Source organism: Hippopotamus amphibius, chromosome 4 (assembly GCF_030028045.1).
Source record: "Hippopotamus amphibius kiboko isolate mHipAmp2 chromosome 4, mHipAmp2.hap2, whole genome shotgun sequence".
In the NCBI taxonomy this organism is placed as follows: domain Eukaryota; kingdom Metazoa; phylum Chordata; class Mammalia; order Artiodactyla; family Hippopotamidae; genus Hippopotamus; species Hippopotamus amphibius.
Genome location: NC_080189.1, coordinates 87,173,510 through 87,199,763, shown reverse-complemented (window position 1 = coordinate 87,199,763; position 26,254 = coordinate 87,173,510). Strand labels below are relative to the sequence as shown.

Here is a 26,254-nt window from a genome sequence, read left to right as displayed (position 1 = left end):
GAACTGATGTGGGAGCTGCCACATACTGCCACCTCCAGGCACTAGGCACTTTAAAATCTTACCTCTGATCTTCACTACTTACCTTTCAGTTAGGTGGTATTATCTTGAATTCATTTTTCAGATGAGAAAATGAGGTTCTGAGACGATGAGCAATTGCCCAGGGTCACACACTGATGGGGCTGTACTGGAGCCCAGCTTTCTCTGACCTCAAGCACAGGATCACACTGCCACTCCCCTCCAGGCAGCAGAAGGCTTGATGCTCTGGCCTCTGTGATTTGGAGAAGGGCAGGTCTACCTGCCTGTGTATGAGCTGCTGGTCTTGCCAGGGGTCCCAGGTCCCTGACTGGGTACCAGGTCCAACTACCCCCACCCCTACAAAGCTCAAAGCTGGTCATGGACCTGGACCTGCCACACCCTAGGGCCAGCTTTTCAAGGCACTTTATCCACACCTCCCATTGGCCCTCACAACAACCTGGAAGCAGGTGGAGCCAGGTAACACTCATCCCAGGAGAGTCAGAGGCAAGCTGTCTCTCTCTCTCTCTCCCTCTCCCCCCTCCCCCAACACGTGCACACACACACGTACACAGCTGCCCATGTCAGAGCTGGGAGAAGAGCCCAGCTGCTTGGACAGCCCAGTCCCAGGACAGCAAGTGTGGGAAGATGTTATACAGCTGAGAAACTGAGTGTCCGTGAACAACCTTCACTATCTCAGAGATGGACGGCAAAGCCCAGCTACGCAGAGTTGGATGATGCTCTGTTAATTGCCCTTCATATTTGGCTTAACGGGTTTTTCTAATTAGAGTCCCCGACCTGCCCTGAAAAGAAATTAAGAATGGAAATGGCTTTGTGTTATTGATTCCAGATAGTATTTTTCATTGTTTTCCTTGACCTCCATTTAACTTCTCTCTTCATCTCAAAAATCGCATAAAGTGAACAATGCAGAAATGATGGGTAGAGAGTTGATCTTACACTTGGAAACATTTTGATTTATTCTTATGAGTGTTTTGAATTCCATTCTGGCCAAAGAAAATCGACTCCCCTGCCTCCATTTTCAAAGCACATCTCCCAACAGCTGTGGTCACTAACCAATTACAAATAAAGCAGCACAGTTTCAACCTCTGCATTTGCTTCAGTGACATCAAAGGCTATCCAAAATGCAAGCGCTGTGTTTTCAGGGTCTTCTCTCTTATATCAGCTCCCCTTCAGTTGGGGTTTGTGTGGCAGAAACCCTGAGCTGCCTCAGGGCAGCTTGTAGTCAGAATGGCAGGGTGTAGCTGAAAAGGTAGATGACATTTTTACCAAATAACTACTGCCTGTCAGGCACTTTCCTTCAATTATCATCATTTAGTTCTAACATAACCCTATGGGGTAGGTAAGGTTTATTGTCCTCATTGGAGAGGTGACAACACAGACCCAGAGACATTGGGTTACCGGCTCAAGCTCACACAGTGAGTCACTGGCTGGGTCAGGATTTGAACCCAGTTCTCTCGGGTCACAAAGCCCATTGTCTCTTCCTTCTGCCATGCCCCTCACTCCACTTCACCTCTGGAGGAATCAGGCACTGAACTCCATAAAACTGGGATCATCCATGATAGACAAGCAGCCCTGGAGAAGAAGTTTCTCATATTTTGCTGAGCAAATCTCCTCCTGATGCAGACACATGTATTTCTTTGCAGGGGTTGGGGGGACTTCCTTTTTTAACTTAGTGTTATTCTTAGTTTAAGTCCTATTATTCTTTTTCTCACAATCCCATATTTATTTTTCCTCCCAGCTTTTATCATTCTCCTTCTCATTTCCAAATCATTTCTCAACTTCTCTTTTTTCCTCTTAGCTAATTTCTTGCCCAGTCAAGAAACGTGTGGAGGAGGTTGCATTTAGCTGATTATTCACTTAAAATGTACCAAATCACCTACTACTTGTAGGGAGAGAGACAAGAAAACCATTACGCTCCAGGTGCTCCTGGAACACAGAGGGGCAAGTCACTGAACAGGCCTATGTGGGCCTGGAAAGCTTCCAAGAGTCATTTCCTCCTCCAGGATAACCCACCCTCACACCAACAGAGTACAAGTCTCGCAGCCACTTTTTGGATGTGCTTATCTTCATTCATGTGTAATGTTCAGGATCACAGACTCTGTAGCAGCCAAACTGCCTACGGTAACATCCCAGGTCCACCACCTGCTGGCTCTAGAATCTTGAACAAGTTACATTACCTCTCCACACCTCCCCTTCTCCATCTGTCAAATGCGGATATTAGTAGTACCTGCCTCTTGGAATTGTTAGGCTGTGTATGTTCATAAAGTGCCCAGATCATTGCCTGGCACAAAGTTAGCAGTATATAACTGTTAGCTCTTCTTCTTCACTCAGTTGACAAAACATTTTCGGGCCCCCTTTATGCAAACATTCTGTGCAGGAAACAGCCCTGATACCAAGAAGCAACAAACACTAATAGCTAACAGCGTGGTGTTTGGTATTGCACAGATCAGGTGCAAATCCCAGCTTGGCCACTTACCAACCCTGTGACCATAAGCAAGCTCCTTCCCCTCTGTAAGTCTACTTGCATGTCTGTGAAATGGGAACAATGATATCTGTCTCACAGGGCAAGGATTACAGGTGAAAATATATGAAGGCTCTTGGCACAGACCCTGCCTCACTCAGGGCAAAAGCAAAATAAATGGCAATTGCTAATGTCATCATAGGCACTGTCCCAGAAACTGACTTCATGAAACTTTCAGTCAGGTGGGAAAGCCCGAGTGGAAAATTCTACCAGCCCTAAAGCAGGGGGGCCTGGGACAGCAGGAACTTTACCAGAGACTGACCACCCAGTTTGTGTATCAAAGAAAGAAGCTCAGGGCAGTTTCCTTAAGGACTCTGACTTCCTCCAGGATGGCCACCCCGAGATATATCCAAACTGGAATGTAGAACCTGGATGTTTGAAGGACTCGGCCATCTCCACACCTTCCTGTGCGAAAGATGCATCCTCAAAAACCCTCCAAAGAGGAGGAAAGGATCTCAACTGTGACATCTTTTTCTCACTAAATGTGAGGCTGGGAGGCACTATACGGACAGCGTAGATGCACCTGATCCTGAGAGGCCCTGGCTCTAGCTCAAGGTGGGGCGGGAGCTACTAACAGCACGGGACAGAGGGTCAGCCTCACTGGCCAGGGTTACCCTAGCTGCCCAAACACTTGACAAGGAGGTTCTAATCCTGTCAATAGCCAGTGCAGGTTGAAGCACTGGGCTGCTTAAACTTTTCAAAAGAAGACAAAGTAGGTGTGTGTGTGTGTGTGTGTACATGAATATTTCTGTCAAGTTTATTTGGTCTTCAACTCATCTTCCCAAAAGCATTATGTGTCAAGTAAATATGTTGTTACTAAGATTATTTTCAAAGAAAAACAATGGCAGACGGTTCTGTTAAGGAAAAAAAAAACCTGAAACAAATTTGTGAATTTTTTAAATTCTCATTTTTTGACAATATATGAATGTGCTCATACACTCCCACACACACACATTTTATTCTGCTGCACATTTCCAAGCAGATTCCAGGTACTGACAGCAAGCTGCCTTCGCCCACAGTTTGCCTTCACAGAGTGGGAGATCTCGGAATGGGAGGCACGGCCCCTAGCGAGACTTTAAATTGCACCCATTTTATGAAGCTAGTCTTGGTGGTCCTCAGAATGTCACGGTAAAGTCCAACAGGGCTTTTGTGGGGGAAGATGGCAGAGAGGAGGGAAGGATGAGTAGTTTTGCAAGCATATGGAGATCCCTAATGAAAAGTGGCCCATGGGGTCTTCCCTCACTGATGGGACCACTGATGTTGGGGTGAGCAGAAGGAAACCCCAGAAATGTGATAGGAATCCCAAGAAATGTCATCCATCTATAGCTGGCAGCTGCTCTAATCTCATTTCTCTAATTCTCTTTATTATTAGAATGTTCAAAATATTAACCTCACTCTGGATATTAAATTAATTTGGACAAATCACAATTGATGCCAATTAACTGAACTGAAGAGCATTTCCTCTTAATACTACAATTCACAGTTGCACATAATTGCAACCTAATTTATTTGCTTTAATTAATATTTGACATATAAAAAGAGATGGGAGAGATTTTTCAAGAGTGTCTTTCTGCTGACAGTGTTTTTGTGCCTAAAAGGAAGACTTTTTATGTTAAAGTAATTCTTTCCTATGTTCAGATGAGTTATTTCAGATGGCCCTCAGAGTCATAATATGTACATGTTAATTCATGCTAATTCATTACCACTAGTCCCATGACATTAAAACTCAGTAGTTTGATGCTTATTGCAGAGAATAATTTTACGTGAGTTATTCTTTCCGTTTATAAGGTGAAGTGCTCATTCCCCACAAATAGGGCAGGTCTCAGGCACAATTGTGCAGTCAAAATTCATCTCTGATGCTCTTGCATGCTCCTTTCTTTGTCCCCCACTCCCCTCAATGCCTGCCTTTGCCCACCCTCAGACCCTCACACCTCCTTCCACCCTCCCTCCAGCTCACCGGATCTAAGCCAGCTCTGAGCTTCCTGGCCTGGGTTCTTCAAAATTTACTAGTCCTGAGTCCTGGCAGGTCATTAGATCTGACACCTGACTGATGATAGCTCGCAGATAATCCCAGATAACATAGCTTCATTTTAACCCGGACTTTCAAAGCCTTAGGGGTGTTTAGTGATGATGGAAATGTTACTTGTTTGTAGTAGATAGAGATTTTTCAGACCTAAACAAGGCTTTTACAATTCTTTAAATTATGGAACAAAAACATCACAACTCAACACACACAAAAAAGAGGCAGGAGAATCCCCAGTTTGTTTAGCTACTGATTTAATCTTTATTTCAAATATTTACCAGTTACTTCTGTGTGTTCCGCATTGAACCAAATACTAGAGACAGATGAAGATACTCTATATTTACAAAACTTTTTGCCCCCCAACTTTCCCCAAAATCATTTGCTTGTATGCTTTTCCCCCTATACCCAAGACTGTGAGCTCCTACTGGCAGCTCCTCTTCATCCTGGGAACCCCAATACCTGGCACACAGTGTAAACACAATACTTAATAGATGGTTGTAATAAAGAATTCCAGTGTTCCATTTGGGGAATGCAGGTTAAAAATAGATTTCTTAGGCAAACTACAGACAGGGAAAATATTTGCAAGTTGTGTACCTGATAAGGGACTTGTATTCAAAATATATAAGAACTCTTTTCCTTTTTACTATTTTTATTGAAGTATAATTAATTTACAATGTGTTGATTTCTCCTGTACAGCAAAGTGACTCAGTTATACATAGATACTCATTCTTTTCTATATTCTTTTCCAGTATGGTTTATCCCAGGACATTGAAACAGTAGGACTTTGTTTTCTATCCATTCTGTATGTAATAGTTTTCACCTACTAACCTCAAACTCCCAGTCCATCCCTCGCATGCTGCCCTCCCCCTTGGCAACCACAAGTCTGTTCTTTGTGTCTGTGAGTCTGTTTCTGCTTCGTATTATAGGTTCATTTTTGTCATATTTTAGATTCCATGTATAAGTGATATCACATGGTATTTGTCTTCCTCTTTCTGGCTTACTTCACTTAGTATGATAATCTCTAGTTGCACCCATGCTGCTGCAAATGGCATTATTTTATTCTTTTTTATGGCTGAGTAGTATTCCATTGTATATATGTACCACATCTTTATTCATTCATCTGTCAGTGGACATTTAGGTTGTTTCCATGTCTTAGCTATTGTGAATAGTGCTGCTATGAACATAGGGGTGTATGTATCTTTCTGAATTATAGTTTTGTCTGGATATATGCCCAGGGGTTGGTTTGCCAGATCATATGGTAATTCTATTTTTGGTTTTCTGAGGAACCTCCATACTGTTTTCCACAGTGGCTGCACCAACTTACACTCCCACCAACAGTGTAGAAGAGTTCCCTTTTCTCTACACCTTCTCCAGCATTTATTATTTGTAGACCTTTTAATGATGGCCACTCTGACTAGTATTAGCTGGTACCTCATTGTAGTTTTGATTTGCATTTCTCTAATAATTAGCAATGTTGAGCATCTTTTCATGTGCCTATTGGCCATCTGTATGTCTTCTTTGGAGAAATGTCTATTTAGGTCTTCTGCCAATTTTTGGATTGGGTTGTTTCATTTTTTGTTGTTGAGTTGTATGAGCTGTTTGTATATTTTGGATATTAAGCCCTTGTCAGTCACATCATTTGCAAATATTTTCTCCCAGTCCGTAGGTTGTCTTTTCATTTTGTTTATGGTTTCCTTTGCTACGCAAAAGCTTGTAAGTTTGATTAGATCCTATTTGTTTATTTCTATTGCCTTAGGAGGCTGACCTAAGAAAACATTGGTACAATTTATGTCAGAGAATGTTTTGCCTACTTTTCCTTCTAGAAGTTTTATGGTATTTTGCCTTATATTTAAGTATTTAAGCCATTTTGAGTTTGTTCTTGTGTATGGTGTGAGGGTGTGTTCTAACTTTATTAATTTACATGCAGCTATCCAACTTTCCCAGCACCACTTGCTGAAGAGACTATCTTTTTCCCATTATATATTTCTGCCTCCTTTGTCAAAAATTAATTGACCTTGGGTATGTGGATTTATTTCTGGGCTCTCTATTCTGTTCCATTGATCCATATATCTGTTTTTGTGCCAATACCACTGTTTTGATTACTTGTAGCTTTGCAGTATTTTCTGAAGTCTGGGAGGGTTATGCCTCTTGCTTTGTTCTTTTTCCTCAGGATTGTTTTGGCAATTCTGGGTCACTTATGATTCCAGCTGAAGAATGAATAAACAAAATTTGGTATATCCATACAAGGGAATACTATTTGGCAATAAAAAGGAATGAAGTACTGAGTCATACTGTAACATGGATGAACCTTGAAAACATTATGCTAAGTGAAAGAAGCCAGTCACAAAGGATCACATACTGCATGATTTCATTTATGGGAAACGCCCTGAATAGGTAAATCCATGAAAAGGTAGATGAGTGTTTCCAAAGGCCAGAGGGAGGAGACAATGGAGAGGTATTGAATTTTTGTGGTGATGCAAATCCTCTACAATTAGTGGTGCTGGTTGCACAATTCTATGAATATACTAAAAATCAGTGAATTGTACATTTAAGAGGTGTTTTATGTGAATTATATCTCAAAGCTGTTACAAAAAAAAGTTTCTCTTCCACAGGACTTCTCAGTGGGTGGTAAATCCTCAAGCCGGGTGTATGGTTTATATTGTATTTAGGGTACTTAGCTGTCCTCATTTGCCTGGGACTGAGGCAAACAGACACAAACTTTGAGTGCTAAAACCAGGAAAGTCCTAGGCAAATCATGCAATGTTTGGGATATATTTATACTAAAAAACTGTTCACTGTTTATCTGAAATTTAACTAGGCATCCTTTATTTTTATTTGCTAAATCTCACAACCCTAGTTTTACAAGATGATCCAATTCACTGAGATCAAGTTTAAGCAGAGATCTAGAGTTAAGATTAAAAATCAAAGAGAGACCAGTGGAGTTTGAAGTTAAGGAAAAAAGCTCTCAACGCATTTTATAACCTTGGTCAAGACTGTGACCAAACAGTTCTGCAGAAATCTCTTTTCACAACCTTCTACAAGTTCTCTCATTTACAAGGTCTGTCGCAAAGTGTTCATTCATATTGGAGGAGCCTTTAAAAATGATATTAATATACAGTTACATGAAATAATATGTTTCTTAAAGGTATTTCATCTTGGATGAAGCTTAAACTAAGCTTCCTCCTGGCAGCTGAGTACATGATTAATTATATTATATGTAAGTCTATTTTTAGCCCACTAGTGCTTTGGCAGACAGGCTGTTAAAAATAGAAGCAGACCTAGTAGTGTAGAGAAGCCGGGGTGCTTTTCCTTACTGATTAATGAAAATGAAGCCAGTCCTCTGAGCCCAAATGGTTGGAGGGAAGGTGTGTGCTGCTATGTGAGCAGGTTAAAAGGCTGTGGCTTGTAATTTGGAAAATAGTGTATCGTGTCAGTGAGGCAGAAGATGAAGGACGTAGCTCTAACGCGAGTTCCCTGGAAATTCTCAGATACAGGGAGTCAAGGGCTTGCATGTTTGACCAGGTGAGAGGCGCGGTATTTTAGAAATCTGTACTTGCGTTCTGGGAAGCCAGGATTCAGTTCACTGACAGTTCTCCCTGCCACTTCTCAGCACTACAGGCTAGCGGCCACCAGAGGGCACCAAAGCAAGCCCATCCCGGAGAATACAGTCTGACACTCCGGAGCACCTGGGTGAGCATCACAGATTACCCTTTGAGCTTCCAAGCCTGTACCGTGCCTTTCAGCAATGTGACCCAGTGGGTGAGCATGTGGATTTGCAGTCAACTAGACAGGGGTTTCAGATCTAGCTCTCCACTTAAAACCTTTGCGGCCTCTTTAATCCATAGACAGGGATTATAAAGTACCTCCTTCAGAGGCACGTGATAAGAATTAGATGAGACAGTATCTGGAAAGTGCTTAATACCTAATCCTGTGCCTACTGCTTCATAATTGTTTAGTTCTGTAGTACACCCTGGAAGCTGCAGCTGAATTCGGGTGCTAACAACATCATAGAGAAGGCATTAGCTTCCTTCTGTCCCCTTCCATTCTGAGATCTCTTCCCCCTTCCTCTCTCCTTCCTCAAGGACTCCCTGAGAACTACTTCATTCTTGGTCAGTTCAAAAGTTTCATTCTGGCAGTTTGCCATGCATGTTCTCCACAGAAATACACTGTGATCCCCAAAGTTCTGTTCAATCCTGTCTACGCCAGTATTTCCCCATGTGGTTTAAAAGCCACCTGCATCAGAATCATCTGGACCCAGGAAGTGGGGATTTCTGGGGATGGAATCTAGGACTCTGCACTTTAATGAGCTTCCAAAGTCAATCTAATGTTGTGATAAAGTTTGAGAATCTCTGCTGTATTCCTATAGTACAGATTGATCTCAACCAGCTGTTAGGAGAGAAATTGGCTGATTATCTAATTAAAGTAATTCACACTGAACTGTGAAGAACAAATAAACTCTCCTTTCAGGAGAATTTGCATTCTGACATTTTGCAAACCTTAATGAATTTCCAGTTAGTGAAACGTCTGAGTTGGATGTTTAAAGAAAAATGAACTTGCCTGTGACCCACGCCTCAGGGGAAGCTTCACATGCCCTAGAACCACCTGAAATTCAGCCCCAAGCTTGCTGACTTTTGGAGAGGAGGGAAAAGAGGAGGAAGAGAAGTAGAAGGCAAAGGAGGAAGAAGGGGAGATGGAGGAAAGGTGAACAGGAGTTGGCGGATGGGTGGACAGGAAGGAGAACCTCACAAATATCCCCTCACCCACAGAATTCAGTGCTTCAAGCTCATCCAAGTGCAGCATGTACTGATGGAAAAAGAACCCAGACGCTATCCTTTTCACTCTATCCCAGAGAAAATCACAACTGAATGATTTCATTCTATTTTATTTGCCACTCGGTTTAATTTTTTCGTACGAAGCTGCCCAGTTGCCCGGTCTAGTATAAAGATGTAAGAGAGTAATAGCCCCTTGCTTCTCTCTGTTGCTCCCAGGCTATTTCTTCTACGTCTCGAGGGGGTGTGGCATGGGCCGCAGTTCTTGTTATTCTCCCCTTCTCTTTTACAGCCCCTCAGTGAATTCTTCCTAGCTCATGGTTTTAAATACCATCCATACAACTGATGTTTCCTAAATATGCATCTCCAGTCCTAACCTCTCCCTTGCTGACCAGATCCTTGTGTCTAACTGCCTCCTTTATGCTTCCACCTAAATATCTAATAGGTGGCTCAAACTTTAACACATACAAACTAAACTTCTGATTTTTCTCCAAAATAATCTGTTTCTCCCCCAGTGTTTCCAGTCCCAGTAAATAGCATCTCACTCACCCATATGGATGGCAAAAACTTCGGAATCATCCATGAATCAGTCTCTCCCTCCCTCCCTCCCTCTCTCCCTCCCTCCATCTCTCTCTCTCTCTCTCTCTCTCTCTCACACACACACACACACACACACACACACACACATATCCAACCTATCACCAAATCCCGCTGGCTCTGCCTTAAGAGTGCATCTTGAATCTGCTTCTCACCACCTCCACCTCTACCAGCCTGGTCCAAGTCAGCATCCCTTCTCACCCAGGCTACTTTGTTGCCTCCTAAGTATCCTTCCTGCTTCCATTCTTACCCCTACAGTCTGGTTGTCACACATAGCCACAGTTGAACTTTTTATAACATAATTCTCATTGCCTCCCTACCCTCCGATGGCTTCCCAGCCCTTTAAAAATAAAATCAGACACCTTACCATGGTCCGAGCATCCCACAGGACTTGCCCATCCACTTTGCTGACCCATCTCATGTCTCCGGCTACCCTGGCTTCCCTGCCCTTCCTCCTGCCTTTCTCTTTGCTGATGCCTCCACCTGGAAGGTGGAGACCCCCAGATGTCTTGTTCCCTCACTTCATTCAGAGAAGCCCTCCCTGACCACCTGCCCCTAAATAGCAACTCTTTTCTTACCCTGATTTCTTTTTCTTCATAGCATTTTAAATGACCTGATATATTATAGTATATGTTTATTTGTTTATTGTCTACATCCACATTTGGGTGTAAGGTCTGTGAGAGCTGGGATTTGTTCTATCCACCACTGTGTCCCTAGTGCCTAGATCTGTGCCTGATGCATCATATTTGCTCAATTAGTGTTATGGAGTGAATGAAGCAAAACTAAGCAAAAGTACAGATATAAGTAAGGATGGCTACTGACAAGTGGTTTCAAGGTTACATTGAAGGTCTTATTTATTAGGAGGGTTGGAGAAAGATTGGAGTAACTAGTTCCTCTCTTTTTTCCTCCCTTGTGTTATTTTATGGTGGCTACTTGGATATGGCATGCCCCTATTTCATTCTCTATTTCAGTAAGTGGTCATTTCTGGAGTTCTGTACCTCCTCTCTGTACACATAGAAAAATCTCTTCTTTATTCCACATTCTAAGCACTCAAAAAATATGTATTCACAATTACCAAGTCACAAACTCAGCTTTTACCCACTTACTGTCCATAAAACAGAGCTAATAAGATTAGGCAATAGGAAGCTTTTCTATTGCATAATTATATTAATGGAATTCTCCCAGAGGCAAAGCTGTTCCTTCTCTGAAAGTTAAGCACATTCCAGAAATCACGTTATAACTCTTTCAGGCCTCCCTGGGTGTCAGAGGCCCAGGGAAGGGAAGCCTGATGTCGCTTCACAAAAGAGCTTGCTTCTCTTCACGTTTAACTATGGATGGAGCATCTACTTTGTGACTTTCTTCCTGTGTCTTAAAGACATCCACAGCTTTTTCTCTTTCCATGCCAAAGCTTGTTATGCTGGCAGCCACTTCCCCATAAACTTCCCCACAAAGATGGGTAGCGACTTCCACTAGGGCCATGTCAGCATCAGTTCCACAGAGCAGAGCAAAAAGCAAAACTGATTCCTTTGTAGGAAACAGCTGGAATGAAGGGAAGGTGACTATCTAACATATTCTATAAGAACACAGTCTTAGTTCGAGTTCCCCCATAGGCAGTCCCTGAAACCAGGAATCTAGTGTAAGTAATTTGTTGGGGAAGCGATCCCAGGAAACACTGGTGGGACATGAGAATGGGAGACGTGAAAGGAAGGGCAGCTGCTGATCACTTCTTGGGTAACTGGAGCTCAGTCCCACCGGAGAAGCCTGGAAGTCCAGGGGCAAGGGAGGGGATAGGTGTACATCAGTTCTCACCAGTCATCGACTGAGGACTGCTCGAGGGAGGGAACTTAATTCCCTGGCACTTCTGGTCTGCCCCACACATAAGCAGAGAGGGCTTTTGCGTCCAAACAAAGTCCTCAGGCAGAAGGATGTTGGGTTGGGCAGTTGCACACTGGTCCAGTGAACAGTGAAGTGATAGAGCCCAAGGGAAGGTGGCAGAGAGCCGGCAGCCTTTGCTATGGATATTGACTTCTGCAAAAAATATTTCCTAAAAATGGATATTCTCCCATGATGTCATCTTGTGTATGAACAAAGCTGAACAGGAGAACTGAAATCTTGGACATGTGTTTGGAAGCAGGTTACTGTGGTTCCGGTTGAGTGGACTGGGGCTTTCTGGGTTGGGGTTGGGTTTTGCTTGTGACAACTCTCAACAGCCTGAGAGCATGAACAAGTTACAAAGAAAAGCAGATCTGGGTGTCTGACTGGGGAAGGCAGCCCTGCCTGCCGTGCTGGAAGCTGCCTGCACTTCCTCTGGGGTTGCCTTCAGAAAGGCAGCCCCCTGCTCAGTGGCCCCGCACAGAGCCACTCTGACCACCCTTTCCGAGACCAAGAACCTCAGATACATGTACTCACACATGTGCTCGCTCAGAGGACCATGATAGTAGAGACACAGCATTTATGAATTCTTTTTCATATTAGAATGTATTTTTAAGATACCTCACCCATTCAATCAGTAAACAGTCTAATTATATCAAAAGAGAGAGAAGCACATATATTCCATAGCAAACAGACATTGAGGGCCTACCATGCACCAGGCGTGCTACTAGGTCATGAGGATACAGAGGTCAAATGCTCAATTCTTGTCATCCAGGCCCACATAATGCCAGCGAGGAGATAGCCTTGCAGGTAGATCCATGACGATACAAAGCAGTCATCCATGCCTGTGTATGAACAGGCATGAACAGTCACGTGTAGACATGTAGAAGTTAGAGGGGAGGTTCCTCTCTAAGTTCTTTTCATTGATTAATCTGCTGAAAATCCCCATGGTGACTTTCAAAAAGTCAAGCTTTTGTCAGAAAATTAGAGACAAAAAGATAGGAGGAAAAGGAACAGTCACGTGATAGAGTCACCTCAAATAGAGATGAGTCTGACTAAAGTCAGAAAGGGAACAAGACCTACAAATAATGCTGGAAAGGGTGTGGAGAAAAGGGACCCCTCCTACACTGTTGAGGTAAACATAAATTGGTGCAGCCATTATGGAGAACATTATAGAGGTCCCTTAAAAAACTAAAAATAGAGCTACCACATGATCCAGCAATCACACTCCTGGGCATATATCTGGAAAAGATGAAAACTAATTTGAAAAGATATGTGCACCTCCATGTTCATAGCAGCACTATTTACAATAGCCAAGACATGGAAGCAGCCTAAATGTCCATTGACAGATGAATGGATAAAGAAGAGGTGGTATATAATATACCATGGAATATTAGCCATAAAAAAGAATGAAATAATGCCATTTGCAGCAACATGGATGGACCCAGAGATTCTCATACTAAGTGAAGTTAGGCAGACAAAGACAAATATCATATATCACTTATATGTAGAATCTTAAAAAATGATACAAATGAACTTATTTACAGGACAGAAATAGACTCACAGACATAGAAAACAAACTTGTGGTTACCAAAGAGGAAAGGTGGGGAGGGATAAATTAGGAGTTTGGGGTTAACATGTCCACACTACTATAAGACAATAAGGTCCTATTGTATAGCACAGGGAACTACATACAATACCTTGTAATAACCTATAATGGAAAAGAATCTGAAAAAGAATATATATATTTATAGATATAAATATACAACTAAATCACTTTTCTATACATCTGAAACTAACACAACATTGTAAATCAGCTATACTTCTATTTAAAAAAAAAAGAGAACAAGAAAAAGAGATAAAAGTATACGTAGTATTTAAGGCAACCAGCTCAAAACTGGGAGAGAAAGAAGATGAGGAGTAATGGAGGGAAATCCTCACTTTTCTAGAGGAGATTGAATAGATATTATCCAAAATTGATAAATTAATAAATAGGGAAATATTAGCATCGGATTCTGACTACTGAAGTAACTACTATAGTATAACTGAACTATTAAAGGAGATTGTCTTAGAGGAGTAAGGCTGGGTATGAGAAAGGATGAAGCAGATGACTCATCACAAGATCACTTGTAAGATTTGATTTTTTTAGCAATATGCACATATTGCCTTGATAAAGTAGAAATTTAAAAATTCAAGCTGCTACACTCTACCTGGTGTATTGAACCCACCTCAAAATTATGTAAGTTCAATCAGTTTTTCTTATTAAGGAGCAATTCTAATTATATTTCGTAGAGGTATTCTTTCCTTCTCTCTTCTCTCCTCATTCAGTCCTTGGAATCAGGAAACATCTAAGAAGAATATTTTACAGAGTAATGATGGCAGCACTCCCGTGCCCCATCCCTGCACAGCAGACCAGAGTCTCTGAGGAAGACTCTAAGTAGTCACTATGCTATTAGAGCTGTTCATCTTAACCTGGGCCCCATCCTTTCCCTTTCCCACATTACAACTCCCTGTAACGCTCAGGAAAAACTGTCCAGTGGCTGCCTGGAGCAGTAGCTCTGCCCCAGAGCTCCTGGCTTGATGTTTACATGGAACGGCTGCAACTAAGTGGCTAAATTGGGAGTATGTTTGTCCCTTTAGAACTGACAGCCCCTCCCCCTCAGTGGGCTCTGAACACTTGCCTGGTGCGAACCTCAGTGCCCAGTGCTGTGATACTCTGCTAGCAGGAAGGAAAAGATTTCAAGCCTGCGTCCGGGAAGCACCAGCAGGGAACCCAGGCTCTGCCAAAACCACCTTCAACAGCGACCAGGCTTAGGTGGGCAGTAAGGACCACCTTTGCTCTTTGTTCCTCTGCCTCTTTGTTTACCTGCAGTAGAGATTGAATGTGGCCCCCAGGAAAGCCTGTGGGGGTACTGCTTGTGCTTCCCTGCCTCAAAGGCTAATGAGAACAGATGGGACAAGGCGCCAGGAAGCTCACCAGCCATGCCCCTGTTTACCTCACACCATGCCTGCCATGGACCAGAGTGGGTGGCCACTGAATGAAATAGATCATTTCTGTCTCTGCTATGGCTACTGTAGCACCTATCGCAGCCATCAGGATTGATCTCTTGAGGCTTTCTGCTGATCTGGTGCCCTGCCTACTTACACCCCAGCTTTCCTCTCACATCAGAGACATCTAATTGCCAAATGAAGAGTCTGTTTCAAATGGTCACTGAATTGGCATTCTTTTGTATTGGCCAAGAGCCATTCCCCTGCATCACAAATAAAATCATCACAGCCTGTTTGGAGGTTGAGAAGCCTTTCTAAGAACTAGAAATCTGCTCCCTTTCTCTGAAAGAAGAACCTTCTATTATAGTGAACTCGCAATGGACAAAGGAGAAATGGCATGTGCTGGGGGAACAGTACTCAGCCCTCCTATCTGTGACAGCCCCCAAAGGCAACAGTAATGAAGAAGAGAGATGTAGTGTAGACAGGTTGATGGGAAACGTCTGTTGGGAGCAGCTCTTACAGTGACTTAAACAATTCCCATCCGGCTCTGCCTTGATTCTAGGATCTAGAATCATTCGTGGAATTACTTTAAACACAAGTTAATCCTGTTACCAGGAATCTAAGAAAAAGAAATGGAAGGTTATTCTTTTCCAGTGTCATGGCTTCTTCCAGTCCTTATGAAAGTGTGCTTCTTTGGCAGTACTTTGTATATTGATCACAGATTTTCTTTTCAGTGCTCATTATTCAACAAGAATGTACTGAGTGATATGTTGAGAAACGTATTGAGTATGTGTGGAGGTGGCAAAAGGGATGCTTAGAAATACACACATGGCTCTCCCTTTGGTATGTTCAGAGTTTCCGACCATCTCCTAATCACCCTCTTGGAGAAACAAACACAAATCCATGGAGACTGTGAAGATGGTAGAATGTTCAATTTCCTTTTCTTTTCAAGGCATTTAATTTCCAAAATGATCACAGCACATTTTTTTCTAACTATAAAAGTAATGCATGCTCAGCTCACCGTTAAAAAATAAAAAAATAAAAAATCAGATGATACAGAAAGTGAAAAACACCCTAAATCTATCATTCAGAGCCTAACTAGCATATTATGAGATAGATCCTTCCATATTTTTCCTATCCATATGTAAACATATTTTATTTTCACAAATGGAATCGTACTATACATGCTATTTAATAACCTGCTTTTTTCATTTAATATGTCATGGAATAAAGAGCTTAAAAAAATATGTCATGGATATCACTCATTTAATATAGATCTACATTCATTTTACTTTTTTATTTTTTATTGAGGTATAATTGATTTATAATAGTAATTTCAGGTGTCAACATAGTGATTCAAAGTTTTTATAGATTATACTCCATTTAAAATTATGATGAAATATTGGCTGTATTCCCTGTGCTGTACGATACATCCTTGTAGCCTGTTTACTTTACACATAGTAGTTTGTACCTCTTCCTCCCCATCCCTGTCTTGCTCCTCCCCCATCCCTCTCTCCACAGGCAACCACCAGTTCTCTAGATCTGAGGCTGCTTCCTTTTTCATATTTCACTAGTTTGTTTTATTTTTTTAGATTCCACATATAAGTGATAACGTACGGTATTTGTCTTTGTCTAACTCCTTTCACTAAGCGTAATACCCTCCAGGTCCATTCATGTTGTTGCAAATGGCAAAATTTCATTCTTTAATAGGTAATTGTTAGTAAATCTCTTTTTAATAAAACTGATTCTAGCACTCTGAGAAATTTTCAAAAGACAGTTGCTTCCTTATTGTAAATGTGCTAAGGACAGGTGTTAAAGAAAGCATTTAGATGCACAGAGATATATCAATATACATCATCTGAGTAATATGCTTTAAAACAAAATCTTCCGCCAACCCAGAAGATCTCTCCATTTTAAAGGTAGTAGAAAAGGAAAAGGAATTTTGTTATTGAATAAGCATTAGACCAAAACGTGGTGCACATCACAGGCAATCTGCAAAGACAAATTTGGGGAGATACAAGGGATAAAAATGCTTAAGCCTTCTTTTAAGAAGCATCCAAGGTTTGTTGAGCCTCTACTATGCACCGGGCCCTGCTCTGAGTGCTTGAAACACAGAGGCCTGTCAGAAGCAGCCCTGGTACTCACAGAGCTCACTGTCTAGCAGGACTAGGCAGGCTGGGAAGGATGACTGGTGCAAAATGGGGATCAAAAGAGAGAAGGGAGTGGTCAGGAAATGCCTCCCAGGGATGCAACTTGAGATGAGATTTGAGACATTAGAGGATTTGGGCACTTAGAGAACTGGAGGAAGGGAATTTCAGCAGAAGGGGCAAAGGGCTGGAGGGTTCCTTCCAAGACCTGTGGGTCACATTCAGGAGGCTGGAGCACAGTGTGAAGTGGGGAACCCACAAGGAGAGGCTGGGATGGTGAGGCCACGGGAGGCCTCCTGGGCGATGCTGAGCACATGGATTTATCTGACAGCAAAGGGTTCGAAGCTGAAAAACAATCCAGTCACTTCTGGATTTTTAAAAAGCTCTAATATTTTGCAATTCAGCCATTCTCTGGCCCTCCCTTACCACTATGTCATTTGTGGCTAACTGATGTCAGTCAGTCAGTGATGGATGACACGTGCTAAATGCGTTGTCATATATATATACACACACACACACAGTTTTTAAAGGTTACTTTCCATTTACATGTATTACAAAAATTGGCTGTATCCCCCATGCTGTACAGTACATCCTTGAGCCTATCTTACACCCAATAGTTTGTGCCTCCCACTCCCCCCTCCCTGTACTGCCCCCCCCCCCCCCACTGGTAATCAGTGTTCTCTATATCTGTGAGTCTGCTTCTTTTTTGTTATATTCACTAGTTTGTTGTATTTTTTAGATTCCACATATAAATGATATCATACAGTATTTGTCTTTCTCTGTCTGACTTACTTCACTTAGCATAATGCCCTCCAATTCCATCCATGTTGCAAATGCATTAGCTCTTGATTTCTCCTCTGACAGGGGGCGTGTGTGTGTGTGTGAGTGTGTGTGTGTGTGAGTGTGTGTGTGTTGATTAGATCTTAATTATAAATTGCCTTATGACTCTGCAGTCCACTTCCCTTTGGTCTAGAGAGGAAGCATACATCATACCTGAATATCTTACTTCATTACAACCAACACCCATATGGATAATTAGGACCAGAACTGTTAAAATTGTGGTAATAGACACATGTGAAGCCTCATGATCTTGAACTCTGTCTGGTAAAGACTCACTCAAGACCATAGGTCCACATCCTAAGAAATAAAAGCCTCACCACTTCCTGAAGGAGAGAATGAGTTTATGATTTTAAAGAGCTGTGCCTTACTGTAACTTCATAGAAGCTTTGTAGAGTAGTTAGAAAGAAGAAAGGGGAACATCATTTGGGCTTTAATAGGTAATTGTTAGTAAATCCCTTTTTAATGAAACTGATTCTAGCACTCTGAGAAATTTTCAAAAGACAGTTGCTTCCTTATTGTAAATGTGCTAAGGACAGATGTTAAAGAAAGCATTTAGATGCACAAATAGAGATATATCAATATGCATTGTCTGGGTAATAGGATTAAAAACAAAATCTTCCCCCAACCCAGAAGATCTCTCCATAAAGGTAGTAGAAAAGGAAAAAGAGTTTTATAATTCAATAAACATTAGACCAGAATGTGGTGCACACCACAGGCAATCTGCAAAGACAGCATGAAATTACACATTTTTTTAGGGCCAAGCAGATGTAACCTGTTACATACATGTTTTTAGGATAAATGATAACTAATCCTCAAGAGGACTTGACAGCACCATTTGTTATAGGCAGTTCACTCCAGATTTACCTGGTAAATTGGGGGTAGCCATCTGTGTTAATTGGTTTTACACAAAAGAAAAGTAAACTTCTCTTTCTGACAGGTAGTGTTGCAGCTTGGAGCAAGGTGCTCACTGAAATTAGACTCCTACCCTCCCATAGGAACTGAGAGACAAGGATGTTATCTCCCTTGATGTTTCCATTTCAAAGAGATGGTTCCCAGGTCCTTGAGAAAGACATTCCTGGGTCATGATGCTGTCAAGAGCCTTATTTAGTTTCTAAAAAGAAACACATTTCAGAGAAATAGAGAAAGAACTTACAAGATTTCTAAATTCTCTAAGAGGAAGGAGGATGGGGGGAATCTCTTTCCTTGTTTTCCATGGGGAGAATTAAGCCTCTATTTTTACTTTTTCTTTGTCCTTACAACATCAAGATAAAAATCCAACTCCAAACAATAATAATCATTTTTTAGAGCTTAAAAGCATTGGCTTTGTTTATTTTTTTTATTGAACTATAGTTGATTTACAATATTGTGTTAGTTTCAAGTGTATGATAATAATCATTTTAACAACAGGGATAGTTGACATTGTACTTGCTATGTGTGAACTTATTTAAAGCTCACAGTGCCTCTATGAGCAAGGCTGGTCTTATTCCCGTTTTTCATAGGAGGAAACTAGGACAGGTAATGTGCCAGAAGTCACAGAGCTAATAAATGGCAAAGTTGTAGTTCACATCCAGTCTGTTTCCAGTGTCCCCGATCTGAACCATGGGGTCATCTTATCTCAGGTAAAAGTAAATGCTGACACGATTTACTGGCAGTTAGTGTATGTGTGTGGTATTTCTGGAATGACACAATGCTACTTACACTATTCTGCATTTACAACAAAACAGAAACAACCTGGCAACATTTATTGAGTTCTTCCTATTTGCCAGGTTTGCCCATTGAGTCATAAACACCTTATAAGCATCATCTCAGTCAGTCATCAGGACAGCCTTTGGAAGGGATACCCCATCTTTCAAATGAAGCTCAGAGAGCTTTTCTAGCATTACCCAGCCAAGAAGTGGTGAGATTAGGATTCAAAGCCAAAAAACAAAAACAAAAACAAAAAAAACATATATTTAACCAAAAAACTATGTGCCTCCAAGAAAATCAGGAAACTTATACTACCAAAGGAGATCAGTTGACTCTCATGATAGCATTTGGAGAAGAGAAAGCCGACCAGACAGACCTTGTGGAGAAGGAAAGCATACCTGGGGCAAGACAGGTGTGAACAGAAGCAAGGAATGAGGAAATGACACATTATCCTTGGTCATCCTTCTAAGCAGAAAGGAGATGCAGCTTAGAGGAAGACGTGTGAGGCTAAACATTCATTGTCACAGGCAGAGGTGAATATTTATTTTGAGGAGCCAACACATATTTGAGTTCCATGATTTGCAATTCCATGAATAGCAACACTCAATTTGGTTTTGCTTTTATTTATATTTTTAAAGGATTGTCATGACCACAGACTGAAGTGTTAATCATGAGCTAGTTCATGAAATGGAAAAGCAACACAATTATGAAAAAAACTGTAATTTCTATGCACAGAAGCATGCATGGAAATCACTAAAGCAGGGATGGTGTAGTAAGTTTGAAACCGATCTATGAGTTCTCATTGAAATGCACTAAGAACAAGGGTGCTACACTCTCCCCCTTTGACGGGCATGTCTTTTGGACTTTCAACCTGTGTAAAGTACGGAATGTCTTCCTGTTAAAACTGGACAATGAATATTCTTAGGATTAATAAGTCAGCACCCATATTCTATTCTCAACGTACCCGGGGAAGCCTACCAAGTAATTGTGCCTGTTTTCTTGCTTTTAATAGATTCTACAGTATTTCTTAATGGGGACAAGGGACGGAAGAAGAGAAAAGAGATGTTCATGAATTAACAATCAAAATTCCTCCTCATGAATTATTTACTTCTAGAAAAGGTCACATGAGATAGTATTGTGCCTGATGTCAAGGGTGAATTGTCCGTTGCACACAGGAATAGGGCAAGGTCACCAGAACCTGGTCCTTAGACCATTTTCTGCCCCTTCTCAGCAAAGAAGATCTACATGAGTAGCCAGAAGCACAGTTTTAGCAATTATCCTCCAACTCTTCTGTGTTCAGATCAGTATGTCAGATGGAAATGAAGTTAGGAAGATACAGAGAGAAAGAAAAAACGAGAGCAAGAAAGCAGAGAATATAAAGGCTAAAAAGTAGGAGATGCTAGGGTAAGAAAGGACAAAAGAAAATGTACTAGGTCTGTCTCAGGTGGTACATCTTTCATTTACTAGCTACCTCTCTATGTATTTATATATTTTTTTAAAATTAGTTATAACCAAGTGATAAAATCTCTATCTGTATGCTCAAGATAGGAGAACCCCTGCCCCACCTCGACTCCCTCTGCTCAGCTCTTTGATACAGGTGTAAGGAATTGAAAGCCCCCAAAGGTCCACACTGAGGTTTCAGATCACTGAATACCTCCACCAGTCTCTCAAGGTTTGCTTTGCTGAGTTTTTCATAGATTCCTGTGACTGGTTGGTTTCATCCATTTATTCAACAAACAACTTTTGCGCACCTATTATATAGCAAGCACCTCACTGAGCCGGGAGCACAAAGATGGATAGGACACAGTCTCTCCTTAGCGAGCTCAGTCCAGGGCCTTGCTTCTTAGAGTGTGAGACCAGCAGCAGCAGCATCACCTGGGAGATTGTTAGAAATGCAAATTCCCAGGCTTCACCCCAGACCTGCTGAATCAAAACCTGCATATTTAATAAGATACCTGGGCAATTCTTAAGCATATAAAAGTTTGAGAAGCACTGACCTAGTGGATTATTGGCAGGGTAGAGGGAGATGCTCTTCTGTTTCTTTCCTTTTTTTTTTATAGTTTAATGTATTTTAATAGCAAACTTACAGGAACAACACAGAAGACAGACACCATTAAAAACATGTACTTGCATGTAGGACAACTCAGAAAAACATAGTGAATGGATGGAATCTACTGTATGATAAAAATGCTACAAGCACCATTTAGTTGCAGTCAATAAGAAATTTACTTGTTTTAAAATCCAAATGCTGGCATTGTCCAGAAAAATTTAACAGCTTTATTTATAATTGTTATAAAGTTGAACTGCTGCGACTTGTTCACTGAAACATTTTGACTTGCGTTAATGCTTTATGTCCCCGCATTTATATTAAAAATTCACACACAAATGAAAATGGAAAAACTGCCAATACCTGATTTCTGTCCCCTACTTTTCCACTTGCAGTCATATACTTAGGTACCTTTTGACCCCATTGGAAAAAGAATATCTAACGTTCAGAACTACCAATAACAGGAAGAAGAGAATTTTTTTTTAAAGAATGAAATGTTTCCCATCATAGTGGATTCTCAAGCATGTTCTCCACGTATGCGGCATGCTAGCTGGATGTCTTTTGGCATAATTGTTACACGTTTGGCATGGATAGCACACAGGTTGGTGTCTTCAAAAAGGCCAACGAGATAGGCCTCATTTGCCTCCTGCAAAGCACCAATAGCTGCACTCTGGAAGCGCAGATCTGTTTTGAAATCTTGAGCAATTTCCCACACCAGACGCTGGAAGGGAAGTTTGTGAATCAGAAGAAGTTCAGTGGACTTCTGATAACGTCTAATTTCACGGAATGCCAAGGTACCAGGCCTGTAACGATGGGGTTTCTTCACCCCTCCAGTAGAGGGCGCACTCTTGCGAGCGGCTTCTGTAGCCAGCTGCTTCCTCGGTGCTTTACCACCGGTCCATTTGCGGGCAGTCTGCTTTGTGCGAGCCATGGTATAGAGCCCTCCTTACTCACACCCCTCCTCCTTGGCTGGAGCTCGGCGAGCTAGAGGCGGCGCTGGCGTTGGAGAGCGACAGCGGCGCTGCGGCGGCAGCAAACACCTCTTCTGTTTCTTAATTCTTCCATTTGTTCAGCAAGGAGTCATCCATCACCTGCCATAGATCAGGCTCTGGGCTCGGAGCTGAGGGTACACAGGTGAGCAACACAGAGGAGGTGCTGATGGCCTGGAGCTCACATTCTCAGGGGGGAGAAAAGCAGAAAAGAAGAAAATACATGACATAGTTACAGATCAAGAATAGTGCTATGAAGCAAATAAACTGAAATGTGATAGAAAGAAACCAAAATGAACTGTGACAGGTACGGTGGTAGAAGTCTTCAGGAGTAAGTTATTTCTATTTGTGTCTTGCTTTCTGTCCTAAAAATGTAAACATAGTCACTGGTCCTATGTGAAAAGAGCCAAAGATTATAATACTTTATCCTCCTTTCCTTTTCTCCCCACTCCCCATGCCTCTGCCTCAAGCACCAGCACTGATACTATAGATGATATCAAGCAGGTACAGTCACAGCCAGGGCTGTTGAAAAGTCCAGACTGTGAGCAGCTAAGAATTTGGATGCAAGCTGAATTATAAAGCCCAGAAAGAAGTACTGGTATTACCTTTCTGGTTGGGGTAAAAAGGCATTAGAGAATATGGAAGAGCTGGTAACTGGGGCATAGCTTCCTATCTCTCGGTTTTCTTGCATCACTGCAGTCACGGGCCAGAGAATGAGCACGTAAAGAAGGGCAGTGGGCATATACATGCAACCACAAGTTCAGACCTTGTCATCACCTACAGTGCTAGTGTTAATCAGTCTGCAGCCAAAATCAGCATTAGACCTTATTTCAGCCCAAAAGTATGTTGTGAGCATGCACTTATTTTCAGCACAGATCCAAGCCCCCTACAGTTAGACCACTTGAGGGACAAACCAATGATTGCCCAAAGAGAGGATATGGAGAGACCAATAAGCGATAGGTTGCTGAGGGAAAGGGGGATGTTGTGTAACGGGTATGAAATTTCAGATTTGCAAGATGGAAAGTCACAGAGATCTGTTTCACAACAATGTGAATATACTGAACACTACTGAACTGTACACTTCAAAATGGTTGAGATGGTAAATTGTATTTTATGTGTTGTTGTTTTTTTTACCACATTAAAAAATAAACCGCCAGCACTCTCAAAGCCCAGATTGAAGGGGAGGGGAACACAGACCCCATCTCTCAATGAGAGGAAAGGCAGAGAATCTGTAGCCAGCTCTACCCTACCACACCTGCTGTGGGGCAGATCCTCTCTAGAGCACCTGAGGGTGTAGATGGTGAGATGTTATGTCCAGGGGACTACATTCAACCTCCCAGAGATGAAGTGTATCAGAAGGCGCTGTTAGAGGTGGGCACAGTTTGAAACAAGAGTGGGAAAAAATGACAAAGCCTGTATAGCCCATAAGAAAAAATGGCCTGGAATTCTGCCCTTACTCATTTTCACAACAAAGATTCAGCAAGCCATTCTGCTGAAAGCCTCACCACCCCCACCAAGCATTTTTCTCACTTAGTGCCTGCCCCTCAGCTATCTTAACAGTGGGAGCTCCAAGCCCTAACTGAATAGGTTAGATAGGAACAATACACAGAAGCAGATCACAGGAGACCTTTCAAAGCTGGCAAACACATAGAAAATTCAATGACACCATAGCATTTAGATAGTCTGGACAATGTGGCCGTTATAAATGCTGCTCTCATGAGCAGTGATTCAAATGACAGCTTCGAAAAGGGTTTGCAAAGAGCCCTTTGGAAATAGAATATGGGCGACTCAGAGCCCATGACATGTTACAAGGACAAACCCGGCTGAACAAAGATCCACAGCAGCATTGAATGACTTATTTATTCAGTCCTGCTCTCTACAAACCTGGAAGACAGTGACAGCTTTTAAATTGCCTCCCCTGAGCTATGCAACATCCATGGTGCGTGGGAAATGTTAGCAAAAGTTTTGAAAAAAGCAGAATGTTTTACAAAGTGAAGATCACAGTGTAACCATGCTAATGCTGCCATGCAGACGGCCCTGGTGTCTCAGAATTATTAGACAGAAGGAGTGACAGCAACAGCTGGAGAGGAAAACCCTGCCCTTTATCCTGTTCCATTTGCTGGCTTCACACGTCTGTTTGAAGGGCTAGCCCCTTCCAAGCCTTCAGGTGAAAAATTCTTTGCGCAGGCCATTTAAGTAATCGCAGTAGCATTCTAATTGCACTGCTTTCACAAAGTGTTGTCCTGGTATTGTGTGGGGAGTGTTCTGATCTCCCCTGGAATACGGGTGCTGGTTCTTTTAGCCTAGCACAGGCTGCAGAATTCTCACATGCCCCGGGGGTTCCTGTTGCACGGTGGTGGCACACACTGGGAAGAAAGAATACACAGGGAGAGCCCTGTCTGAGTAACCCCAGCCAAGCCAACTTTCCCCAGGAGGCCTCCTGACAGTGCAGCCTGTGCTCACAGCAGGACCGGGACTAGGGCGAGGCAGACGAGGAGCCTAGCATGCACCATTCAAGGAGGCCCTCACCCTGTATCTGCACGACCCTGAGAGTGAGCGCCTCCTTAAGTCTCACACCTCAGGAGCCCCTCTTGCCTCCCCTAGTCCAGGCCTGGCTCAAAGGCTCCGCTCTCTCTTTTCCCATTCTCTCCTCAGCTCCCCGCCCAAGGTTAGGACCGGGGGTGCAGAGTATAGTCCCAGTGTGGACAGTAGTCAACAAAGAAGAGAGCTTTAAGAAGGAAGGGCTGAGAAATCCATGTTGAGATTACAGCAAGGGATCCAGTGAGGCATTTGGCTCCGCGGAGGCTAGCAGTGACCCAAGACCAGGGCAGATCCAGGAAGGGTGGATGATGAATGACCTGTCCTGGTCTGCCCCTTGGCCATGGGCCCAGACGGTGGGGCATAAACAGGAAACCCTGTGAGACTGGCCACAGAGGTTCCCTTCCTACAAGAAGGCTCAGGATCTTCCCAGGGAGGTGCCTACCCTGTAGGACGCTCCCTTCTCCCTGGGATCTGATCTAAAGCCCTTCCACCCGTTTGCTCTCTTCCCAGCCCAATGTGATGTTATAAAGCCAAATCAGGCCGCTTAGAGCTAGGGAAAGAGAAAGTGGGAGTCTCTGAGATGCTAACAAATGGTTAGCACCAAAGCAGGCTTTTCTATCATGGCATCAGGGGTATATTCATTTGCGAACCTCAAGACAACGGGGACTCCCTCTCATCTCCCTCTTCCCCTGTATCACACAGGTAGAGCCTCTTGAAGTGCCCAGGTATAGCCCTGGGAAGTGCACTTCTGGGTGCTACCTTCTCTTCCACATACACGGCCACTTTTCATCACCCATTTCCCTATTCTCCTTCCCCTGTTTACAACCCCACCCGCTCCTCCCTCTCTCCCTCCCCAGCTAGCACCTTTCACAAATCTTACTGGAAAACCCAGACATTCAGCTTTGTGGATTTTAAATAGAAAGTTATGCAGAGTGAGTGAATTATGCTGGAGTAGTGGAATCATGGACCCACAAGCCCAACTTTAGATTCCATGAAGCAAGAGCACCTCCATGACACTGTGGCAGAGACCACTCAAGGTTCAGAAGTGCCTGCAGCACTGTGTAAAATCCATGGATGGCTTGCTTATGATGTTTATCCGAAGAAAGCATTCCCTTCTGGAGGGCCTCTGCCAGCGTGATTCAAGCTCAGAGAACCATTACAGACTAATCATCATTATGATATGATCACATTTCAATTATCC

General features: G+C 42.5%; 2 protein-coding genes across 2 annotated transcripts in view; one reads left to right on the top strand and one right to left on the bottom strand.

Moving 5' to 3' along the window:
- Nucleotides 1-26,254, top strand: part of LHFPL3 (LHFPL tetraspan subfamily member 3) — a 535,920-nt gene that overhangs the window by 508,082 nt on the left and 1,584 nt on the right. The window lies entirely within an intron of this gene.
- LOC130851458 (histone H3.3A-like) lies at nt 21,529-22,557 on the bottom strand. The gene has a single exon (XM_057731816.1). It carries the CDS (start codon nt 22,452-22,454, stop codon nt 22,041-22,043), a length of 414 nt encoding a protein of 137 aa, XP_057587799.1. The 5' UTR covers nt 22,455-22,557; the 3' UTR covers nt 21,529-22,040.